Source organism: Rattus norvegicus, chromosome 1, assembly GCF_021556685.1.
Source record: "Rattus norvegicus strain SHRSP/BbbUtx chromosome 1, alternate assembly SHRSP_T2T, whole genome shotgun sequence".
Taxonomy (NCBI): domain Eukaryota; kingdom Metazoa; phylum Chordata; class Mammalia; order Rodentia; family Muridae; genus Rattus; species Rattus norvegicus.
The window spans coordinates 234,830,996-234,855,409 of NC_141534.1; the positions used below are offsets into that span (position 1 = coordinate 234,830,996).

At 42.8% G+C, this 24,414-nt stretch overlaps 1 protein-coding gene across 6 annotated transcripts in view; it reads right to left on the reverse strand.

Annotated features, from left to right (window-relative positions):
- The window catches only part of Pip5k1b (phosphatidylinositol-4-phosphate 5-kinase type 1 beta), a 283,946-nt gene that overhangs the window by 102,767 nt on the left and 156,765 nt on the right, over positions 1 to 24,414 (reverse strand). For 4 of the 6 annotated variants that reach the window (XM_087564143.1, NM_001012743.1, XM_087564151.1 and 1 more), the window contains exons 4-7: positions 22,829 to 22,959; positions 15,942 to 16,059; positions 7,348 to 7,500; positions 1,146 to 1,445 (exon numbers count right to left, since the gene is read on the reverse strand). In XM_087564143.1, coding sequence (XP_087420269.1) covers positions 1,146 to 1,445; positions 7,348 to 7,500; positions 15,942 to 16,059; positions 22,829 to 22,959 — 702 coding nt within the window. Of the gene's footprint in view, positions 1 to 1,145; positions 1,446 to 7,347; positions 7,501 to 15,941; positions 16,060 to 22,828; positions 22,960 to 24,414 lie in introns of those variants that run through there. The other 2 variants (XM_087564152.1, XM_087564153.1) reach the window with 1 other exon arrangement.

Consider the following 24,414-nt stretch of genomic DNA (forward strand, 5'->3'; position numbering starts at 1 on the left):
CCTGTGACTCCAGAATCCCCCAGCTCCCATGGTGGGCACACACACGCACATGAATAAAATAAACAAATAAATCACCAGAAGACCCTTAGAGCGAATCTTTACATCTCCATTGTTGAGATCACTTGCTTTTCCCCCCAGACAGAAGTGAGCTCTGTCACCGACCTCCTAAGCGACAAGTTGCACAAGTTTTTTCATTTTAAAATTAGAAAACACTTTTACATGCATGGGTATTTTGCTTGCACACATGCCCACTGCCCACAGAGGCCAGAAGAGGGTGTTGAATCCCTGGAACTGGAGCTACAGATGGTTGTGAGCCACTATGTTGGGGCTGGGAATAAAACTGTGTCCTCTGGAAGAATAAATAGCCAATGGTTTTAACCGCTGAGCCATTTTTCTTACCTCTGAATAAGTTTCCAACTCTTCTCTCTTTCTTCAAGACACAGTCTGACTATGTAGCGCTAACCGGCCTAAAGTTCACTATGAAGGCCAAGTTGGTCTCAGACTCACAGAGGTCTGCTTGCTTCTACAGTCCCGTGTGTGGCATTAAAGGTGTGCATGCCCAAAATCTAGATACTTTGTTTTAAGAATTTCTTCAGCAATTAAAACAGGAACATGGCTGTGTAGAATTCAAGGGGCTCAAAGAGAGAAGGAGACCAGAGAACAGTAGGAGCAGACATGCAGCGTTTATAGGTCACGGTGGGTCTCCAGACAGCCCTTCATTAATCCCCTACCAAGTACATTTCCCCTAAACTCAGTCTCCTCAGCTGAAATCCCATTTCATCCATGATTTGAATATGGCTTTCCTTGATGGTTTCTGCATTAAATCTAAATTTCATTTCCTTCTCAACTCCCTTCCCCCGAGGGAGGAAGAAATGTAAAAGTTCTCATGTTATTTTATCAAAGGAAGCTGAAAGAGACTATTATGCAAACCAGCAAAGATGTGTTAACAGACCCCGGGTCATTCCCTTATCATCTACCATTTCTTCAAGAGATCTGGGGAGCCTGGGTCAGCACTGGGCCAGGGAAAGACGGGATCGCACACATCTATTGTGGAACTTCCTCATATCTAGGCTATTACTGGCAGGCAGCAGCTAGAGCTCCCACAGTTGAGATTATCTCAAAGGGAATCGGAGACATGCCCTTACCCGGCAGTCTCTCTGTAGTGTCTTCATAAGGGCATTGTATGTTTCTGTATCGAAATACAGCCCCTCATGCATGTCCTGCAGGAAGTCCAGGTCCTTAAACGTGGGGTTGGGTTTCTCCCTCTCTTTTCGGGACGCCCTTCGTTTGTACGTGGAGCCTTTCAGGTCATAGGTCAAGTGCATCCTCATGGCACGCGGCAGCACGTTGTTCATCACCACGATGCGGATGTTGATGCCTCCTGACTGCATGCAATACAGACCATAGAATTTCGGCAGGAGAGTCCTTGGATTCTGGTTTAGATTCTAGGATGAAAAAAAAAAAAAGGAAAAGTTTGCTCTGCTTCATTCTCACAAAATAATTCTGCACTAAAAGTGAGTTTTGAAGCTAATATGATTGAACCCAGGAAGTGCTGTTAACGTCAACCGGAAAAAAAAACATTTCTAATTTACTCTCCTTGCACTTCCTGCCCTCTCCTCCCTCAAGCCTCCTTATAGTCCCTTCTGTTCCCCTAGAAACGTGATCCCTTCATGTCACAGATGCTTATATATTTGAGTTTTTTCTTTTTAAAGAGTACATTTTTTACATTATTTCCCCTTGCCCCTCCTTTCCTCTCAACCCTCCCAAACCCTCTTTCAAACTCGTAGCCCTTTTTTCTTTAATTGTCATTGCTTATACATGTGTGTACTTGATACATGTGTAATACATACATACGACTTGATCAGACTGCATTACGTTGCTTGTGTGTGTGTGTGTTTTCAGGGAAGACTGGTATTGGAGAACCAAATGGTCGCTCATTTTTTTTTAAATAAAAATCTCATTTTCACTTATTTTTGTGCAAGCCTGCAGGTATCCATGCAGCAGGGGAGAGAATGTCCCTGGAGGCTGGTTCTCTCTTTCTACCGTGTGGGTTCCAGGGATTGACCCTAAGCCATCGGGCTTGGTGGAAGGTGTCTGTGCCTAATGAGTCATCTCACTGTTCCCACAAACATTGCTTTTATGCACATAAGGGATGGGATATTTTTTGAGGCTGACTCAATTTAATACGATTACCTCCAATTGCAATGATCTTTCCCCTCTAAATGACACAATTTCATTCCTCTTTATGGCTGAAAAGAAGCTCCATTGTGTATGCGTACCACATTTTTCTTTACCCACCCTGCCATCGACAGACAGCTAGAATGGATGGCTGTGCACGTTGGCTCTGTTGTCTCTAATTTCCTTCGAAATCTGTTCTTGGAATAGCAACATAACCATTCTAAACTCAAGGCAGCAAAAGTTGAATTAAACATGCCCATAAATCTCCAAATTAGTTTCAACTAAACACAGGCAAGAACTGATGGGTACTGCTAGAGACTATTCTCTAAGGTAGCTAAAGAGAAAATTAATTTCCTGGGGCTAAGTGGTGAATCATCTAAAACTCAATTCTGCTGGCAAAACTGTCTTCCTAAATGGTGGGACCAATCTGCAAGCGTGGCTGCAGGACAGTGCATTACTACTACTCTTGGCAGGAACAAACGCTGCAAGGTGTCAGTATCTTTATGGATAGTACAGTTTATTAAAAAGCCGAGTATCACTGGTTACTGCAGATAGTTACTCTTCTTGATGCATTTCAGCTACCTCAGCGATAATCTCGTGCTAGCATCATTGGCTCATTGTTCTGTGTTGCAACACTGCTGCACTTCTTGATCCATCCCGGGTTTCTACAGTCTTAAAATTCTATATGGAATAAATATTTTCTCCTAGTGTGTGGTCATTTTATTATACAAATGAAGACAGACTGTCTTAGGGTTACTATCGCCGTGATGGAACATCAATGCCAGAGAAACTTGGGGATGAAAGGGTTTATTTGGCTCACATTTCCTTATCACCGCTCAGCATCAAAATCAGTGTATGGTAACTCAGTGGGTAACTTAGTCTGGGCAGGAACCTGGAGGCAGGAGCTGATGCAGACGCCTTGGAGGGATGCTGCTTTCTTGCTTGCTCCTCATGGCTTGCTTAGCCTGCCTTCTTATAGAACCCAGCACCACTAGCCCAGGGGTGACCCCACCCACAATGGACTGGGTTCTCTCCTATCAGTCACTAATTAAGAAAATGCCTTAATCAGGATCTTATGGAGGCATTTTCTCAATTGAAGTTGCCTTAAGAGTAAGTAGGATATTTAAGTAGCTTACTAAAGGGCGTATAACAAAGGCAGTATGATATAGTAGATTGGAGAGATGTGTCAGTAGGTTAAGGCAGTTGTTGCCAAGCCTTGCCAACCTAAGTTTGACTCCCAAACCAGACTATTGGCCCCAATTCTTCCTCCAATGCCCTGATTTGAGGAAATCATTCTATGTGATTACATTACCCTTAGGTCTATTTTTGTTCTGTCCTTTGTCAGAGTCATATTTATCTATTTCTTATGCTTCTGTTTAGTTTAAGAATGTTTCTATTTCCTTCCAACTTTGTAATAATTTTCACCACTATATTTGGCCTTACTTCATAAGCAATACATGCTATGTATGCAAGAGATCTGATATAGAAATGCAATGTCCATGAAGTAGACAGCAAATAGGCTTTCCCTGTTGAGTTTAAATCCAACCTAGGGTAATAAAACACAGACGAATATAATGGATCTGCTCCTGGACTCCTCACGTGAACCGCTGGTCCACCTACTGAAGTTGTAGCTGTACAATACATGGCCTCAAAAGGATCTCATTTTCCTTATTGATTGTCTATGTGTAGTGGGGATGTACATGCCATGATACATGTGTGGAGATCAGAGGTCAACTTAGAGAAGAGAGTTTTCTCCTTTCAGCATGTTGGTTCCAGAGATCTGACTCAGGCTGCAAGGCTGGGTGGCAACCACCTTTACCCACTGAGGAATCTCATTGGTCCATCATACCACATCTGTAACAGTACCTACAACTTTATAGATTTTTAGTACAGGTTACAATACACAAGCACATGGTTTTCCTTTTGTGTGTGTGAGTGTGTGTGTGTATTTTTGTATGTGTCTGTGTTTATGTTTGTGTATGTGTGGTGCTTACTATATACCTGTATGCATGTGTGTATGTGTATGTTTATGTGTGGGCACCTGTGTGTGTGCATGCATGCATGTGGAGGCCATAAGTTTATATTATCTTCTTCAATTACTTTCTTTTCTACTTTGTATATTGAGAGGCAGGGTCTCCCATTTCAACCCAGAGCTCACAGATTCTGCTGATTTTGCCAACCTGCTTGTTCTGGAGATCCTGCTTCTACCTCTCATGCACTGGGACCAGGGAGGGCCTCCATGCTTGCTTGGCACTTACACTCATTTGGAGACAATAGGAATCTTTACACTAGCAAGTTCAAGAATAAGGTATCATTGTTTCACATACTTTTATATCACTCTCCTTTAAGAACCTTTTTGCTAATGTTTTTAGGTAGCATAAAGTAATGAATGTCACTGAGTTCTTGGTTTTAATTGTTAATGGGACACACCTGAGAGTCACCGAGAGGAAAGCCTATAAAGATGAACTTTCTAGATCAGATGGATGGCCTGCTTCACGTCTGTGTGTAACTGTTTTGATGGGCCCAGTCCACTGTGGGTGTTAACATCCCTAAGTAGGTGATATAGCTATGTAAGAAAGCCACTTAAGCATAAGCCTGTAAGTATTCACCATTCCCCTGGGTTCCTATCTCCGGGTTCCAGTCTTGAGCTCCTACCCAGGCTTCCTTCAATGAGGGATTATTAGTAGACGTGTAAGCCAAATACATTCTCTCCTCTCAAAGTGTTTTTTCACAGCAACAGAACAGAAACTAGAGTACGTTATGACCTATGTAAACGTGTGTATGTGAACACAACGCACGCAGATACACACACACACACACACACACACACACACACACACACACACACCATTATGACTTGCTCACATCCACACGCTTCCCTCTCCCTGGCTTTGCTGATCCCCCTCCTCTCCCTGTAGCCCTAGTTTCTCTTTAAAGTCAGATTCCATGAGTATTTGTTTTGAAAGATTTAAGCATTTTGGAGTTTTCCTTATTACAGTTCTTCCTGAACTGACTATTATTCTGATGTTATATTCACTGTAACTCGTTTCCCAAAGAGAATTATAGTGCCTTCCTACATGTTTATCTTATTTTTCTAATTACTGCCATCACAAGGGTCTTGCCCCCTTATATTCTCCTCTAGTGTCTTCTATAGGACAGAATATAATGGAAATCTATCTGAACACAAATTGATCTTATGTTTTACCACTCAGAAGGACTCTTATTGGGATTTCTAGTTTACTTTCTTTAATTTTTATTTATGTCTAAGTAAGCATGTCACGCTGCACATGTGTGCATCCTCTTAGAGACCAGAAGAGGTAGTAAGATCCTTGGAGTTGGAGTTCTAGAGAATGAGCGCTGGGAACATAGCTCAGGTCCTCTGGAAGAGCAGCAAGTGCTCTTAAGCAACGGGCCACATCCCAGTCCCCGGCTTGTTTTCTTGAAGATCTTCTCATTTTCAATTGTGTCATGAGAACATTGCATATGCTCTTCTCTGTTCTAGAGACTTCTCACAAAGTCACTCTGAGATTCTATCTCGCAAAGTCACTCAGAGATTCTAGCACAGGTGTGAGGATGGTAGGGGAGAGAACTCTTGCTCCCACAGACTTTACATGGGTCTCCTCTTCCCAACCACTCTGAGTCAGGGTCTTATTCTGAAGTATAGGCTGACCTGGAATTACTAGCCTTGAACTAAAGTAATTTGCTTTAGCCTTGCAAGTGATCGATTAGAGGCCATCATGCCTGGCTTCTATGAACTCTTAGCCGTTGATAAATGTAGAACCTATGTGTGTCCTTAGTTCATCCATCCATCCATCCATCCATCCATCCATCCATCCATCCATCTATCTATCTATCTATCTATCTATCTATCTATCTATCTATCTATCTATCTATCTATCAATCACGGCTTGTTGTAGAAGGTAAGTCACTGGGGGCGGGCATTGAGGTTTCAAAAGCCTATGCTAGGCCCAGTCTCTCACTCCCTCTCCGTCTTCCTCTCCCTCTCCTCCATTCCCCTCCCCCTTCCCTACTGCCTGAGGATCAGGACATAAAGCTCTCAGCTGCTGCTCCAGTGTCGTGCCTGTCTGCTTCCCATCATGATGATCATGGATTGACCCTTTACAAGTGTAAGCAAGCTCTCAATAAATGCTGTCTTTTATAAAGAGTTGCCTTGTTCATGGCATTTCTTCACAGTAATAGAAAAGTAACCAAGACAGCCCGTTTAACCTATGGCTGTGAATTCTGGCATGTAGTATGTATGAAAAGCTGGTATAGATCAGGTGCTGGCGTATGGGGTAGGAGCTGGAATGTAATCTCTGGCAGACTGACCTCAGCAGCTTTCTCTCTCTGAGTCACTTGCCTTCTTTTCCAGTTTGCCTCAGTTGTGTTACCTATGCCCTGGCAATGGCTACAGAGCCTAAAATTTCTGTGAGGATTAAAGGAGTTAATGGGAACAATACCAGAGGCCTTGGTTAACCGAAGGAGACAATTGATGACTGTCACCATGACCACTGCTGGGTGCAAAGAGCACTATCTCCTGTCTCTTTATCAGTACAGCTACGACACCCAGTCACTGTTATCCAGCTGAGGGAGCAAAGGCTCAGCTCTGATGAGTGATGACTGAGTTACACTTAAACCCAGGACTGTGTGTGATTCAACGACAACTCTGCTGCACTGCTCAGTTCTCCATTTACGTCACTTTCTCTTTTGATCCAGGGTCTCTCCGTGTATTCCAGGCTGGCCTGGAAATTGCGATCTTCCCACTTTAGCCTTCCAAACACGGGGATAACGGGTTTGCACTACCATGTTTGGTTGTTACTTCTTAGAATTAAAAAAAAATTGTTATTATTACCAGCATGTATGTATATGTTCATGTATGATTTGCGGGCATGCACGTGCTACAGTCAGAGGATGATTTTGTGGGGTTGTTCATCTCCTTCTACCATGAGAGTTCTGTGGGCTGAGCTCAGTTTATCAGGCGTGTGTGGTTAACGCTTTTACCCACTGAGCTATCTTGCTGGCTCTGGTTATCACTTCCTACAGGCTAGTGAATGAATGCTACAAGGTAGTGTAAATACAAAGGAAGGAAAGCCCACAGGAACAAAGCCCCTTGAAGGATAATCGTACACCTAAGTAAGGCAGAAACTATAGCTGTGTGCAGCCCCTTACCATGTAATAGCCTGGCAGCAGCTTCTGCAGGAACTCGGCTTCCTTATGCTGAACAGTTTTGATAATAAATTCATCATCGCTGGTCAAGAAAAACAAGGATCCACTGGCTCCAGGATTGGACAGTTCTATCAGCGGTTCACTGCAGATGGAGTACTGAAAAAAAACACAAAAAGCATGGTATGCATGCATGTATGCATATACTTATTTATGTATTCACAGTGCTGAACTGAACCCAGGACCTTCTCAGGCTTGGTATATGTTCTCCAATGAGCCACAATGCCCATTCTAAGCAAACATTTAAAGTAAACTTTTGGCGCCAGGGAGGAGGTGACCAGATAAAGTGTTTGCCAGCATGGAGATCTGTTTTCGGATCACCGGCAGCCATGTATAAAACTGGGTGTATACACATGTAATTCTGGTGCTGGCATGACTGATACAGGAAGATAGATCCCTGGAGCTCCGTAGCCAACTAGTAATGAATGCCAGTTTAGTGAGAGGTCTTTTCTCAAAATAAGATGACGAATGAACAGTACAGGAAAACATCTGACTTGACCCTTGCTTACACACACACACACACACACACACACACACACACACACACACACACATGGCTGCACACAAGAACATGTACACATGGATGTATTAAACACACACAATTCAAAGTGTACTCTTTTTGAGATAGGGTCTCTCAATGTAGGCCAAAATGATCTCAAATTGGTCATCCTCCTGCTTCCTCTTTCTTACAATGGGATTAGAGGCTGGTGCCACCATGCATCATTAAAGTTTTAATGCTTTAAATGTGTGCATGTATGTGTACACGTGCATGTCAGTCAGAGAACAAGCTTGGGTGACATTCTCAAGAACCCTGCCCAGTTCTTTCGAAAGAGTCTTGCATTGGCCTGACTTATTAATTAATGAATTAAATAATCAGGCTAGATGACCTGGCTAGTAATACCCAGTGATTCCCTGTCTCTCCTTCCTCAATGCCGGGATTACAAGAGTATGTTCCTATCTTGACATTTTAAAGGGGGTTTTGGGAGTTGAACTCAGGTCCCCATGCTTTTGAGGCAAGCACTTAGTGACTGAGCCATCATTTTAGTCTAACTAAAGTACTCTTAGTGTCCCTGATGTGTCCATGGACAATGTCAAGGTAATACCCATTTGGCCTCTTTGAAAAGTTTCAAAAGATTTATTTACTTTTATTTTATGTGCATGGGTTTGTTTTTTTTTTTTTGCTTGAGCATACATTGTGTATTGTGTGCATGAAATGACCACATCAAAAGACAGCATTAGATCCCCGGGAACTGGATGGTTACCTAACAAGTGGACACTGGGAATTGAACCTGGTCCGCTGCAAGAACAAGTGATCATAACCTTTGAGCCACAGTTTCAGACCCCTTGGCCTTTTTGAAGGAGTAAGTACTGTCTATGAGCGTTATAAGGAGGCTCCAAGTAAACTCGATAGCGCTCTAGGAGATTTTTACTTATTTTTCTAATTCCATGATGGGAAAGATGCATATGTCCTCCACACCTAGTGCCACATGACAGAATCAGGGATCACCATTTCTGTCTTGTGAGATAGTTAAACAGGAATGCAGCAGAAGGGGCTTTGTTTGCAGCAAGCCCATGTGAAGGCCCAGCTGAAGCCTCAGTGCCCATGAATATGCATCATTTCAACACCGAACCTCTGTCTTCTCTTTCCTCTGCTCTCCCAGGGGACATTGTCTACCGTCACTGCTTCAACAGATGATGTGACATCTGCAGCTCAGGAATGCAGGGCTCCAACTGTGTCTAACATTGTAACTGACATCTCTACTTGGTTACAACACACTACTTTACAGGTGACAAAACATGCAATCATATTTATTCCAAGGCTATGACTAAATTACATGGCTTTGCTGGGCATACACCTTTCATCCCTGCAGTGATAGATAGATCTCTGAGTTCAAAGCAAGCCTGGTCTACATAGTGAGTTGTAATAAATTGAAAGACTATGTCTCAAAAAAAAAAAACCCCAAAAAACCCCAGAACAAACAAATAAACAAACAAAAAACTCAAGCAAGCAAACAAACAAATTATATGGCTTTTGTTGTTGTAATGGGAAGAATTTTTTTACCTTAGCAGGTCCAGCCATGAATTCTCACCACAGTCAGAATACGAGTGTGGTGAGAAGGGCCGTAATCCAGTCTTTAGTTCTCCCTTTCAGCCAGGCAGGAGTACTTTGGCAGAACCTCCCTCCCCATCCCCCAACACACACATGGCAGAAAATTGTGTCTCTAAATCATCTGGCCTCCATCTTCTGTCTTTTCTTTATTTCCTTAATTTCAAGGGTGAAACACTATTTGTCTAGTCCTCCAAGCCAAACCTTGGTGAGGAGTCTTGACACTATGTATTTCCTTGTTTGGATCCTAATGTTTGATTCTGCCCGCCTCCTTCACAGTATCCCCACTGCCAATCCCCTAGTCCAGTCTTTTATCAACTTCCATCCAGTCTCTGAGATTCTCTTTCCCTTCAGTGTCCTCTCCGCTGGAAACCAGGGGTCTTTTGGACCTGACCTTGACCTTTACTGAAGCTTCCCATGGTTCCTCAATGTATTGTGTTCATGACTACAAATGGCCCCATGCTGTCGTCGTGCTCACCAGTTCTTCCCTGAAGGTCTACTCTTACCTTCTCAAAGGTGACAGTGACTCTTGTCTTTGTATTTCTGCAGCGTTGGAGGTGGAAACTGAGTAGAACGCAACACTAGGTTATGTACATGAGCTGCATTCTCAGCCTGAGACAAGGGTCTGGCTTCCTGCCTAAGGATAACTAGATTCTTTTTCAGATTTTATTTTACTTTTATTTTCCGTGTATGAGAGTTTTGCCTCAGTGTATGGCTGTGCACCACATACATGCTGTACCTGTGGAGGCCAGATAGGTTATTGGCGATTGGTGTTACAGAAGGCTGAGAATGAAGATCCAAGTGGGTGCTCGGCCCTGTTTTTCAAGAGCAACCTGTGCTCTTAACCACTGAGCTATCTTTCTAGGCCTTAGATAACCAGTTTTCTCAACACGACTCATAGAAAAGATAGCATTTTTCATATTGTGTGTTCTTGACCCTGTTGTTGAAAATCTTTTGGCAGTAGATGCAAGGACTTAATTCTGATCTCTTATCTCACTGGTTATTAATCAACTTATTGCACTGGTTTGTGAATCTGCTTCTCTTTCCCAGAACCAAATTGTTCTGTCTAATATGGTGTCATAACACAAGGGAACCATACCTTTGAAGATGCTAAAAACAAGGTTGAAAACTCCTCATAGCTTTTCGTGAATATCTAGTTTCCCATCACAGAAAAGGAAAGCAGGTGGTTGGGGTGGGGTGGGGTGGGAGTGTTTGGAGGGAGAGACAGAGTCACAGACACAGACATAGAAAGAGACGGAGACAAAGATTAAATGAAATGACTGGAAATGACTAAAGGCAATTTGTAGATGTCGCCTTTTATATTTCCTTGCTCTGACAGCATCATGGACAAAAAACCCCCACATTCATGCAAGAAGAGAAAGAAGCAAGTGTTTATTTCTAATCCTTTAGCAACTCCCATATTTCACCTCCTCTCCACTGGCTTTTTATTTTTTATGATAAAAGGTCTTGTTATATAGCCAAGGCTGGCCTTTGAAGACACAACCATCTTTCCTCAGCCTTCCCCATGCTGGCCACACTACCTGGCCTAGCTTTGACTAAACATTAAAAAAGCCTAAATCCCCATCTGCCCGCTGAGAAGCTGGGAAAACAAAAACAGCCACGGGACTGTGGGCAGGACAATTCTTTAGCCAAGAGGAAGCAGAGGGCCCCACCTACTTACACGTGCAAAGTGTTCACGTGGATGGAGGAGGCAGCGGATAGGGCATGAGTGGATTATCTGATGTTTGTGAACTGTGGTTCTTCCAGTCATAAGTTACATGACAATGAGTGGCTAAGCTGGAGGCTTAGGAAACCTCCCCTTTAAAATAGTCATAAAAATATCATTGGGTGCTGTGGTACAGGCCTTTAATCACAGCACTTAGGAGTTAGAGGTAGGTAGGTGGGTCTCTGTGAGTTCAAGGCAAGTCTGGTCTACATTGCAAACTCAGTGAGACCTCCTCCATACATATTCATATATATTATATAATATAATATGATATATCTATATGATATATGGCATTTGTGATATAATATATTGAATATGACACATACACATTATATATGCATACACACACATACACACATATACATATACATATGTATATATATGAAAGTAGCTAAAAGACTTTTAAGGTGAATGCCCTTGAAACCCCAGTCTGAATAACTTATTATAATCATTTAAAATTATTTTTACATGATGATATGTAGGTGGATGTGACACCCAGCCTTCAGTGCTCACTTTCTCAGGTAAGAAGGAGCTATCTCTACCCAGCATGGACCGAGTGCACTCTTGAGACCCTACCGTGAGATGTTGTTTCTAATACAATGAGGACATCCTGACAGAAGCAAGAAAAAGGTTGAGTCTATTATGTGATCACGAATATAAGACCTCAATGCAGATCCCAGGCTCTCATAAAAAAATGAAGTCAGATTCCACCCAGACTCTCTAATTACCGACTTTATCCACTGCAACTCAATTGCCCATAGAGTCTTCCTATGAGTAGAATTAAAAATTATGAGAGCACAAAATAAAGGAAAGGGCAAGCAGAGGAATCCTGGGGCAATTTAAGAAAAATCTGTCTAGAAGCATTTACATGACCTGTACAAGCTCAACTGAAAAAAATCCTAGCATAGCCCAGGGAGAGGGGCAAGGAGTCCTCACCACCCACTAACTAAGAAGCTATTGGCATGTGATGGCTGCTGGGAGAGGGACATTCAGTTTTCTTTTATGTGACCCCTGGTAGATCAACCACACTACAGGGTGGCTACACTCCAAAGAGTAGTTGGGTAGTACAAACTAAAGTCAATGGGGAGGGGAACTCAGATTGGGTGAATAGGAAGGGGAGGGTAGTACTTATGGGAGGAGTTGGGGGAGGAAGTGTATGTATATATTTACATTGTATGAAATCCACAAAAAATATCATTCAATCAAGAGAGAAAATTCTGTCTGAAAAACCCTAGATTCAGACTTAAATATCTCTCCCAATAAAGTCTCAAGCTTCTCTATTAGCACTGACCTATTCTGGGGATGGCTTGATCAGTTATTTGTCCAGTACTCTTTGTATGTAATTTATAAAAGACTATCAACAGTCAAGTGTTTGGTAACATTCGGAATTAACATTATGAATAGCACACCGTCAGTGTCACTTACAAGTGACTGAGATTACGATATTAGACAGGAATATGGTTTCCACTCCAGAGCCCTAGAGTTTCATTACCATGTTCTTGGCAACTTCTCAAGGCTGATTTTAATGGACAAACAAAAAGAATTGAATCAAGTCTCCATGTGCATGCCTCAGCTCCCGAAAGCTGCTCAAATGTATGCATCTTCTCACTTCGACCTTCTGCAAGGCCTCCCTGCTATACCCACTGGAAAGAAAGCATATCCCATTGGGGCTCTGCCAATGCAAACTGACAATGTAGACTTGAACCACGTGCACAGATGAACTCGCCTGCTAGTTCCCTGACGGTGTACAGCACTCACTCTGCTTTTGCCTCTACTGCTGTAGACAAGCCTAAAAATTCCTTGGAGTAACTCCTATGAGTTTCATTGGGTTTGTGAATGCCTGGAGGGGAAGGAAAGAGCAAACAGCTTGTGGCTGCCGAGATGAACAAGCCTGGGGACTCTTGGGTGGGAGATGCTTGTCTAGGAACAAATAAGGAAGACTACACAGTGCTACACACTTGGGAAGCACTTCCCCCGGCTGCGTCCCAGTCCAAATTTTACATGCTCAGACCTGAAACATGTAATCAACAAGCACACAGAGAATTTTAATGAAACTGAGAACTTAGACACAATAATTCTGGCAGAAAACCAGACATCACAGTACACAATTAACAGGGATGCAATTTCAGATTTATCTATGCATCTGGCAATCACTCACTAATGGTCTCTTCTCTCTTCCCCCACTTATGGCCACATATCTTCACAGTGTGGGTTTCAACAGCCCTACCTGACAGATGCCAGGGCTTGGTATTGTGTCACACCCCCTGCTTCTTCACAGAGACCTTTTCGAGAGATGCCATTCATCTTGTGTGCTTTACTTGAGCTTAACTGCTGCAAGATGTCCCTCACGAGATGGATTGGACTTCTTAAGGCTGTGCTCTTCAGAATGAACAGTCACCCTGGGGTGGGTGAGGAATGGCTACCTGCAGAGCACACTTGATGTCTGTGACTTGGTGGGGGAGAAGTGTGAGAGAAGTGGAGAGGCTCTTCAGAACATCTGGGGACCAGGTAGGCAGATGAGGATCTTTTTGCTGGTTTAGTCTGCAAAGCTCCTTTGTAAGTTCTCCTACTCTACAAAAAAGATGGTTTTTTTCGGGGGGGGGGGGCTTAAGGAATCAGTAAGGAGAAGCAACTGCGTGTGATCAGAAATGACTAGAGTGACCTTGTTGAGCTGTGAAGCAATAGACACGGTAGACCATGACGAGCAGTCATCTTGACACATCATACTTGTATTAGCAGTGCTGTGTACTGTTGTGGTGTCTCTTTGGCTGATCAGAAGTTTAACAATATCCAGAAGGAAAGGCCATTAGTTTTTAGTGTATGCCACAAGGGAGGAGAGTGATCTTGCCTTTTTCATTATGAAGCCCTACTATGTTCTCCTGAGAGATAGCAGCCCTCAATGAAACCCAACAATCTTCCTTCCACCTCCAGAACAGGCCTGTGGGCTTGTGTAGGGAGTGATGGAGACAGGCACCAGTATTTTAGAGGGAGAGGGAGGTAAAAAGAGCCTCAGTGGCCAGGACACTCAGAAGCTTGCTACATCATCATCACTGTTCCGTAGAGACTTACTTGTGCATCCTATGTGACTGGAAAGAAATTTAGACTTTCTGGGCCCTGACACAAACCTGTTCATCTGAGTCTGGCTCCCTGGAACCCATGTAAAAGCCAGATGCGGTGTGGTCTCTCTGAAATCCCAGAACCTTCAAGGAGACTTGACACAGAGGCAGGGAGATAGCAGTTCCTAGGCCAACTAGTTCAGTTTGACTAGTGGCAAACAAGGAAAGACCCTTTCTCTCCATTCAAAGTTGTTCTGACTGCTACACAGATAATGTGACATGCGCATGGCCTCACACAGATATACATGTGTGCAACCACACACACACACACACACACACACACACACACACACACACACACACGAAACAGCAATTATTATTTTCTTAAGTACCAACTAAAGAGATGGGCTTACATTAGCATGGAATACATACTAGTTTTACATTTTACTCTTTATACTTTAATTGTAAGATACATTGAAAACGTTCTGTATCAGTGACAAATGCTGCTGTACCATGTGGTTGAGTCAGTAGTGACGGGACAGGTGACAGTATTTCAGAGGGACAGACAGTGAGACAAAAAAGAGTCACGGGAACCTGTAAAGGCTCTGAAAAGCAGTACACTAGGATCTCACCAGAATCTTACCGAGACCATCCAGAACGGGAAAAGTGAGCATTCCATCCTTTCTATGGCTGCTTTAAAGACAACTTTTAAAAAACCACAAGGTACTTAAAGTGATTAAATTATGAGGTAAATCACCCCTCTCAACAAAAACTGTGTGGTGGCCTTCTGAATAGGAATGAGATAAACCAGAGGGTTACAAGGGCACATCACACATAGGCTGATGTGTCTGTGCCTCCTGTCGTGCCAGAGGGAGGACAGAGAGGAGAGACGGTAGAGTGTACATGTGAAAATATGTTTAAAAAGAGACTTCAGAGCTGGGTGGTGGTGACACATGTCTTTAGTCCCAGCACTTTGAAGACAGAAGTAGGTCAACCTCTGAGTTCATGGCCAAGGGGGTCTACAGATTGAGTTCCAAGACAGCCAGGGCTATATAAAGAAACCATGTCTTGAAAAATAAACACACACACACACACACACACACACACACACACACACACACACACACACAGAGAGAGAGAGAGAGAGAGAGACAGACAGACAGACAGACAGACAGACACAGACACAGACACAGACACAGACACAGAGAGACAGACAGACACAGACTATAGGAGGAGACATGGAGAATAAAACTATCCAGCTTCTTTTGAATAATATCTGAAATTACAGATAAGGTAAAATTGTGGGCCAAGGCAGGTCTGAGATAAGACAATAAAATAGAGGACATTTGAACAGAATCTAATCAGTAAAACTCACAAGTCTTTTAAATTAATTATAAGGTATCTGTTGAGATAATTACCTGAAGTGGTAATGTCACAGTTTTTTTAAAAATTAACCATCACAGCAGATTTTATAACTATCTGTTATGAGCTGTGGCATCAAGTTGCTTTTTTGAAGCCAAATATGTAAACACAATATAAAACTTGGAACGTCCGCTATGTTCCCGAGGTTTCTAAGAGACAGGCACTTGTCACCGCTGCTGTTCAAGATACCATTGTGCATTCCACAGAAAGGAAAACGATAGGCTCTTACCAAGTAATCGTCGGGCTTGATACCAAAGAGTTCTCGGAAGTAGCGGAAAGCCAGCGGGGCGTATGTCTTAAACCTGAAGTCTGGGTAGTGATGTGCTGGGGTCAGATTGCTCCCTTCACTGCAGTTCAAATATCCACGGAGGAGACAGAGACAAGGAACATCAGTGGACAGTTTTGATTCCAAAGTCTATCTCTATTAGTCTTGGGCCAATTTTATCTCTAGGAAAACAACACCCTCTGCTCCTAGGGGTCTTAAGACTCCCTTCACAATGGCCAATGGCCCTGATGTTCAAATAACTGACAGGGTGAGAGACCACTCCATGTAGGCACTCCCTGCTTATCACAGCATGTGGTAGTCATTTGTCCTCCCTCCACTCTTCCCTACTTGGAAAATTATCAATCTTTTCTAGTGAAATCACATTATAATGCTTTAATAAGACCTGGAGCTTAGGGTTGGGGATTTAGCTCAGCGGTAGAGCGCTTGCCTAGCGAGCGCAAGGCCCTGGGTTCGGTCCCCAGCTCCGGAAAAAAAAAAAAAAGAAAAAAAAGACCTGGAGCTTAGTGCGGACTAGTTAAAGTAATTCTCAGCCATGATTTTTGGATCTTGGATAAATATCTGTAGCCAGGAACACTTGAAATAATTAAAAAAAATTATTTATTTTTATTATGTGTGTATGGGTGTTTTGCTAGAATGTATGTGTATATGTGTCACATGTGTGAAGAACCCTCAGAGACCAGTCGGGGTGTCGGATGCCCTGGGGTTAATGAGTTGTGAGGTGCCAGGGGGGTTCTGGGAATCAAACCATGTCCTCCGGAAGAGCAGCCAGCTTCTTAACTACTGAACCATTGCTCCCCACCTCATGTGAAATAATTTAGTAATATCCTATGATCTAGAGCAGTGGTTCTCAAACTTCTTAATACTGCAACCCTTTAATACAGTTATTCATGTTTTGGTGACCTTAACCATGAAATTATTTTTGTTGCTACTTCATAACTGTAATTTTGCTACTGTTATGAATCATAATGTAAATATCTGATACGCAGATGGCGTTAGGCAACCCTGTAAAAGAGATCCTCGATGCCCTCTCCTAAGGTTACCCATAGGTTGAGAACCACCGATTAGAGCAAAATCTGTCAATTTTCATCTTAGCACGGTTCCGAAGCAGACTGCTAATAAACTATCAGGCTGTTTCATTCTTTGCGGTTTAAAAAAAAGAAAGTTTATTATCATTATGACTGTGTGTACATTTGTGTGCACACAGATCATGCATATGTGTGTGTACACGTGCCACAGCATGTACAACAGGTCAGACAACAACTTTGTGAACTCATGGTGACAGTCTTGTGCAGCAAACACCTTTACCAAGGAAACTATCTTGCCAGCCCCTCCCTTTGGGGTTTTGAAACAAGTTATTCACTTTGAAACTCAAGCTGGCCTGAAACTCACTATGTCGACCAAGCTGCCCTGAACCCATGGCCCTCTTGCCTTAGCGTCTTCAGTGCTGAGATTACAGGGGTGTGTGTGTGTGTGTGTGTGTGTGTGTGTGTGTGTGTGTGTGTGTGTGTGTGTGACCATGTTTAACTTGTAAATGGTTGTCTCCCCTCAGCAAGCATGTCTGAATGCTCTAATCATGTGTGATGACCTGCCAACACAGCCAAGCCTTTCCTTAGCCCACGTTTTGTAACTTATGACAGGAAATGCAGTCATCTGTTGGTCTCCCGGGATGACTTCAGGATTGATGGGACATGTAATAATTTTTAAATGTCAGCCTGGTAGAAATAAGAGTTAAAAGCAAACGGAGTCAGTGTGAACTCTGACCTCCTCCTTCTCTGTCGTGAGCAAGTAGAAACAGTGGTACTGCTTGCTTGGAAGGAGGCTTTCCATGGGCTCAGGGTCTGGCCTACTCTTTATTTCTCAGGCTCCTAGCTTGCTGCTTTCTAGCTCATACCATGAAGGCTATGCACCCTATTAGGGACAGATTTCCTTTAACAGTCAGAGCTAAGATGAAACGCCCATGTTTCTTTCATCGGTTTGGCTGGGAACTCCAAGCAGTAAGCTGGATGCTGCGCTTATAGGGCTGCGTTAATTCGCTTTGCTTCTGGTGGGCTCTGAGCTTCTTGTGTTGCTCACTTTGGCTTCCACCAATTATAAGACATCTCCTATGGAACAGTTCCTTCATTACTGTGCTCAGGTTCCACATGGTATCAAATGATAGTCTTAGGTTTCCTTGGAGACAAGACAGGCAGACAGACAGACACACAGACACACTGTTCCCTTTAAAAATATATTTCTGTGCTATGTGTGGTACTTGTGAGTATGGGTGTGTACACATGCAAGTGAGTGTATGTGTACGTGTGTGTGTGTGTGTGTGTATGTGTGTGTGTGTGTGTGTGTGTGTGTGTGCACGTGGAGATCAAAGGCTCACTGCTCTCCCCTTTATTTGATACAAGGCCACTGTGTCTCTAATCACAGGCTACTGTGTTCGGCCATTCATGAGGATGGAATGATGTCTCAGTTTTTGAAGCATAGCTGCCAGACTAGAGCTTTATCAGCGACACCATTTCCTAGGAGAGAAGAAAGGGGCAGCACCAATTTCTTATGGGCAAAGAGGCCAGACAGACATCTCCAGAGCTGTGTGGCTGTAGGATAGAGGAGAGCACAGCTTTGGGACCAGTCACACTGGGTTCACATCCTGGTTTTACCATTGACATATGAGTTAAGTGATTTAAGATCTTAGGTTATTAATCACTTCATATGGCAATGGGCTTTTTTTTTGGTAATTATGAAGGTTATTAAAAGTAAACTAGCCAGTATGGTGGCACACACCTTTAATCCCAGCACTCCAGAAGCAAATACAGGCAGGTCATCGTGAGTTCGAGGCCAACCTGGTCTATATAGTCAATTCCAGGGCAGCTAGAACTACACAGTGAGACCATGTCTCTAAAAAATTAAGGTTAAGCTAATATTGTATATTGTATATTAATATTATACATTTCCACTACATGAACAAGGCCATGCTTGGTTTATAGAGGGTATGTAAAGTTTGCCTTTAATTGTCACCTCACGTTCATGGTCACATGGTATAAATGCTCTAAAACATCTTCCTTCTCTATCTGACCCATGGTGGAAACTCATCATGGTGCCGAATCTTCACGGTTCTTTTGCTTATCCACTTTGATTTTGGACGACCATGTTATTAGAGACTGGACAGGGACTGTTATACCTTTCTTAAAGAATGTCTAGGCTTTTGCCCATCTACAAAATGAAATGAATCTGCAGAATAAATATGTGATATCTAAAAATAGCTCTGGACGATTTCAAAATAATAAAAGAGGAACACAATGCATTTGGTTGCTAAGGGAAACCAATTCTGTTGCTTCAGCATGGAAATAAACTAAAACAGCTTTTTAAGGGCTGGATTGATGGCTCGGTGGTTAAAAACACGAGGTGCTCTTGCAGGAACCCAGGTCCGATTTCTAACACCAACATGATTGGCTCACAACCATCTCTAACACAAGCTTCAAGGCACCTGACGTCCCCTTCTCCAGCATCTGAGGGCATCAGGCACACCAGCAGTGCACAGTCATATAGTGGGAAAAATGTGGACACGTGAAAAACTGTTAAAAAATAAATTAAACAGCGTGTCACATCACGTGATTAGTTCTCTAGGACTAAGGTAAGCTGATGCTTTAGAGACACCAGAGACCTCAGAATGTTTCAGTTGCATACAACCTGAGCCTACCCTCACCCATGTGCTTGGATGAGCTCAGAAATGTGGGTATAGGGAGAACCATTTGATAGAGTCACAGATACACACATATATATCACCAATGTGTGAACTGTTGTTTGTTTGTTTTTTCAGGACAGGGTCTCTCTGCATAGCTTTGACTGTCCTGGAATGCACTCTGTAGACCAGGCTGGCCTCCAACTCAGAGATCCACCCATCTCTGCCTTCCAATACTGGGATTAAAGGTGTGTGCCACTATACCTGGCTATGAACTGCTACTATATTTACGTGTGTGTGTGTGTGTGTGTGTGTGTGTGTGTGTGTGTGTGTGTGTGTGTGTGTATAGCTTATGTTATGTACATATATGTATATAATGTATATATACAACTGTGAAATCACAGTCACAATCAAGATTCTCAATGTATCCATCGCTTTGGGGAAAACGCTGGCTATTGTAATAATTAGGGTGTCACTCTTGGTAGGACGCACCATCCCCAAGGGGTCATCTAGTCTTAAACAATGCCTGTCATGAGAAACCTGTGAGAAACGTCCCTTTGCTAAGCTCATAAAGAAATTGGATCCAGGGAGAGAACCCAGGGAAGAAAAAGTAACAAATTCATTTGTCTTCAGGTAAATGTATCGGAGATGCACAATGGATGTTCAATGTTTAATTTTAAATAGACTTTTTAAAAAAAAATAAACAACCATACTATAATGTTGCAATGGCATTTAAAAGCTGCAGGTCTTTAAAGTGGTTTGTATTAAATGTGGGTATGTATTAAATGTGGCGCAGATTTCTCTGAGTTAAGGGATGACTGGTTAGCCTGCTTCCCCTGTGGCGTGTCTGGTCTGCTGTTTGTGGGGACAATAATGTAAGGAACGAAGACGAAAGTCTAGGTATTTACAACTTTAGCTTCCTACTTGAAAGGTGAAAAAGCCATCATTTTCTTTTCCTCGTGAAGATGGTAACAGCTTATAACAAATTCTCCAAGAGCAAAAGGGGCAAGCATACAGCTGGGCCTCTGCAGGGTACTTTACGGGACCACAGATTCAACCAGTTATGGATCAAACAGTGTTCAAAGATCCCGTCTGTATTGAACCAACTAGCTGTCTTTTCTTGTCATTATTCCCTGAGCTGCACAGAAAGCAACTACTCACGGTGTAGTAGGGCACCCCGAGTAATCTAGAGAGTCTGTGAATAAGGGGTAGAGCTGGTTCGATGATTCAGTGGGGGAAGAGGCTTGCTGACAAGCCTAAAGACCTGAGTTCAATCCCCCAAATCTACGTGGTAGAAAGACAGAACCGATTTCTCCATGGTGGATACAAACGTATTCATACTCAATAAGAAAGTATATAGGAGAGTGTGTACAGGTCATATACCGTTTTGTGTGTGTGTGTGTGTGTGTGTGTGTGTGTGTGTGTGTGTGTGACCTCAGCATTTATGGATTTCCTGATGCTTGGGGATGCTGGAGCACACGCCCAGGGGGCACTGAGGGCTGATTATTGTCAGGAGCTGCCTTTAGGCGCCTGACTGATGAGACCAAGCCCAGTCATAAACAGCAAAGTGGCTCATTCTGAAGACACGTGTCTGAAAAGCCACCCCTCACAGTCATAAAGACAAAGTGAGCATCCCCGAGAAGCATGTCTTTATTTACAGCTCGTTTTCTTTGAAAAATCTTACCGTTATGGTGACATTTCAACTGACCAAAGAATATTTTTCTACAATAGTGGAATTGACCTTAATATTTTTACTCATTAGGGCAACAGCAGACACAACACAGAGTTGCAGCTCCATCATTGTTATCCATCTCCACACGTACTCTTTTTCTTTTTTCTTTTTTCTTTTTTTTTCGGAGCTGGGGACCAAACCCAGGGCCTTGCGCTTGCTAGGCAAGCGCTCTACCACTGAGCTAAATTTCCAACCCCCCACACGTACTCTTTTAAAAATATTTCTGTTCCATTTATTTTGTGCATATTCATCCATATGCGTGCACGCATGCCACAGCGTGAGGGTGGGTCAGAGAACAACTTGTGAACTTCCCTTCCTCCCGTGTGAGTCCTGAGGAATCACACTCAGCCAGTCAGGCTTGAAGGCAGGCGAGTTACCCACTCAGCCATCTCACAAGCCCATCGATTTGATTTTAAGCAGTTTCTGTTCTTTCTTCCCCAGACTGATAAATGTATGAATAACTTTGGTGGTTTTTATTTTATTTTATATTTTATTTTTGCAAACATCGTGTTAAAATGGCAGCGTTATCTCAATGAGTTTTTTTCCTGGAGAAAATTTAAGTCAAAATTATCACAAAATACAAAACATAATGGCTTAATTCAGATGCAAGGGGATTTGTGGTCCCTCCTGCTCATTCTTTAATTAACCGCTTATCTTTAAAAAGATTTATTTGTTTTGATTTTATGTGTATGAGTGTTTGCCTGTATGCATGTGTGTGCATTATGTATATGCTGGTGCCCCTGAAGGCCAAAAGCAGATGTAGAATCTCCTGGAACTAGAGTTTTATTTAGATGGTATGACCGGTCATATGGTGCTGGCAATCGAGCACAGGTCCTCTGCAAGAGTAGCCGGTGATTTTTTTTTTTGAAACAGAGTTTCTCCGTGTAGTCCTGGTTGCCCTGGAACTTGCTCTGTATGCCAGGCTGGCTTTGAACTGAGATCCATCTGCCCCTGCCCTCTGAGTGATGGCATCAAATGCTGCCCCCCAGCCCACCCTATGCAGTGGCTGCTCTTAACAACTCTAAGCCTTCTCTCCAGCCTCAGCTCATTCTTTAACATTTGGCATAGCAAAAATCTTGGCAATGGTGCTGATCTATGGGATGCCTTCTTTTTCAAATCACGTGGCAGGTTTTACCCAGAGACTTCTTTAACACCACCCACCAGATCCAATGATCCTTCTCCATATAGTTTACCGGGCACACACCACAACTAATTACAGCTGGCCCAGGGATGTCAGTCACCATCACCACAGAAAACACAGGGTCATTCTCAGGCAACAGGCAGCAATACCAAGGTGGAGCCACAGGCCCCACCTATACACCCACCAGTATATGTAGAAGTATTTTATCCCACGTGCAGGGTCAAAAAACAATATGCTTCAAGAGAAGGATGTTAGTGAAGTTTCATCTCAAAGTGATGAAATGTTCTTACCTGGGGAGGAATACACTTTCCACCACATAAAAGTCTTGCATGAGGACATCGCGTTCTGGCTTGGAAGTGAGATTACCCACTGTGTATCCTATTCCCAGCTGAATGGCACCTTTAATAGCTGATGATGCAGTCTGCGGAAGAAACACAGGGTGCCAAGTTAGCTTTGAGGGCTTTGTTCAAGGTGACAGGCAGCAAACTGGAGGGCGAAGCTTCTTTCTCCTTCTTGTTCCCAAATGGCAGGAAGCTGGGGCTTAGTAGAATCTATTAAGATCCTTCTCCTTGGGTGACCTCTCACACCGACTGTGAAATGTCCCCATAGGCTCATGCAATTGATCACTTCCTCAGCTGCAGTTTTGGGAGAATGGAGAACCTTTCGAAGATGGGCTCTTGCTGGTGACATAGGCCACCGGGAACCTCATATTCTGGTTCTGCTTCAGGTCCGTTTTTCTGTGTCTATCTCGCATAGATGAAGAGGTCCAGTGTATCCAGTGACACACACCCACTCCTCCATTCCCTCACAGCCTTGATGACTGAGCCCTCTGAAACCAGGAGCCATAATGAGCGCTCCTCTCTTAAGTTGCCCAGGCCAGGTTATGATGCATTATGAGAGTATTTTTGTATGTGTGACATCTTGCATTCAAAATGTACCTAAGTGTAAGAGGTTGTACTTCTTATCTTTATTTTACTAAGAACTTGCAAACATCATGGAACACTTTCAATAAGAGCATTATAGTTTCTACCCAAAGAATTTATTTTATTTTATTCTAGTTGAATTTATTTAAAAAAAAGAAAACTCTAATTTTTTTCCCTGCAACTTACTTATGGATGAGTAAGAATATTTTCTGTCCATAAGAACTGATAGAGCAAGACAAAATTACTGGAGTTTTTGGTGTTCACTCAAAATTTATTTTTGAAAATTGCCTACTGCCATTGGCAATGATCTATTATTAAAATTTTCTTTATTGATCTTTGAAAAAAGATATAGTACTGATGTGTGATAAAGGATGCATCATAAGGACAAGTGTTTTTCAAGACAGGGATTTTTTGTAGTCCTGGATGTCCCAGAACTTGCTCTGTAGACCAGGCTGGTCTTGAACTCACAGAGATCAACCTGCCTCTGCCTCCCAAGTGTTGGGATTAAAGGCATATGCCACACTGCCTAGTAACACTGATATTTTTAAATTTACTAGTGTTTTAATATCTTAATAATGAAACTGAGATGCTGTTAAATTAGGGAATTAATGTATACACACATACATCTGTGCATGTGGGTACATGTTAATAGAGTGGTTTTCTTTGATTGTTTATTGGTTGCTTTTGTGTTGTTGTATGTGTACTCTTGGAAATCAAACCCAGGTTCTTACACACACACACACACACACACACACACACACACACACACACACACACCATGTTCCATGAATGACAGCTGGGGCTAGATAGACCCTTCTCAAAATAACAACAATAAAACAAAACAAATGAAATCAAAGTTAGAATAGATTCCATATATTCATTTGTGTGTATCTATGTATGCACATACATATGTGTGCATGTGGTGGCCTGTGTGGAGGCCAGAGACAACTTTC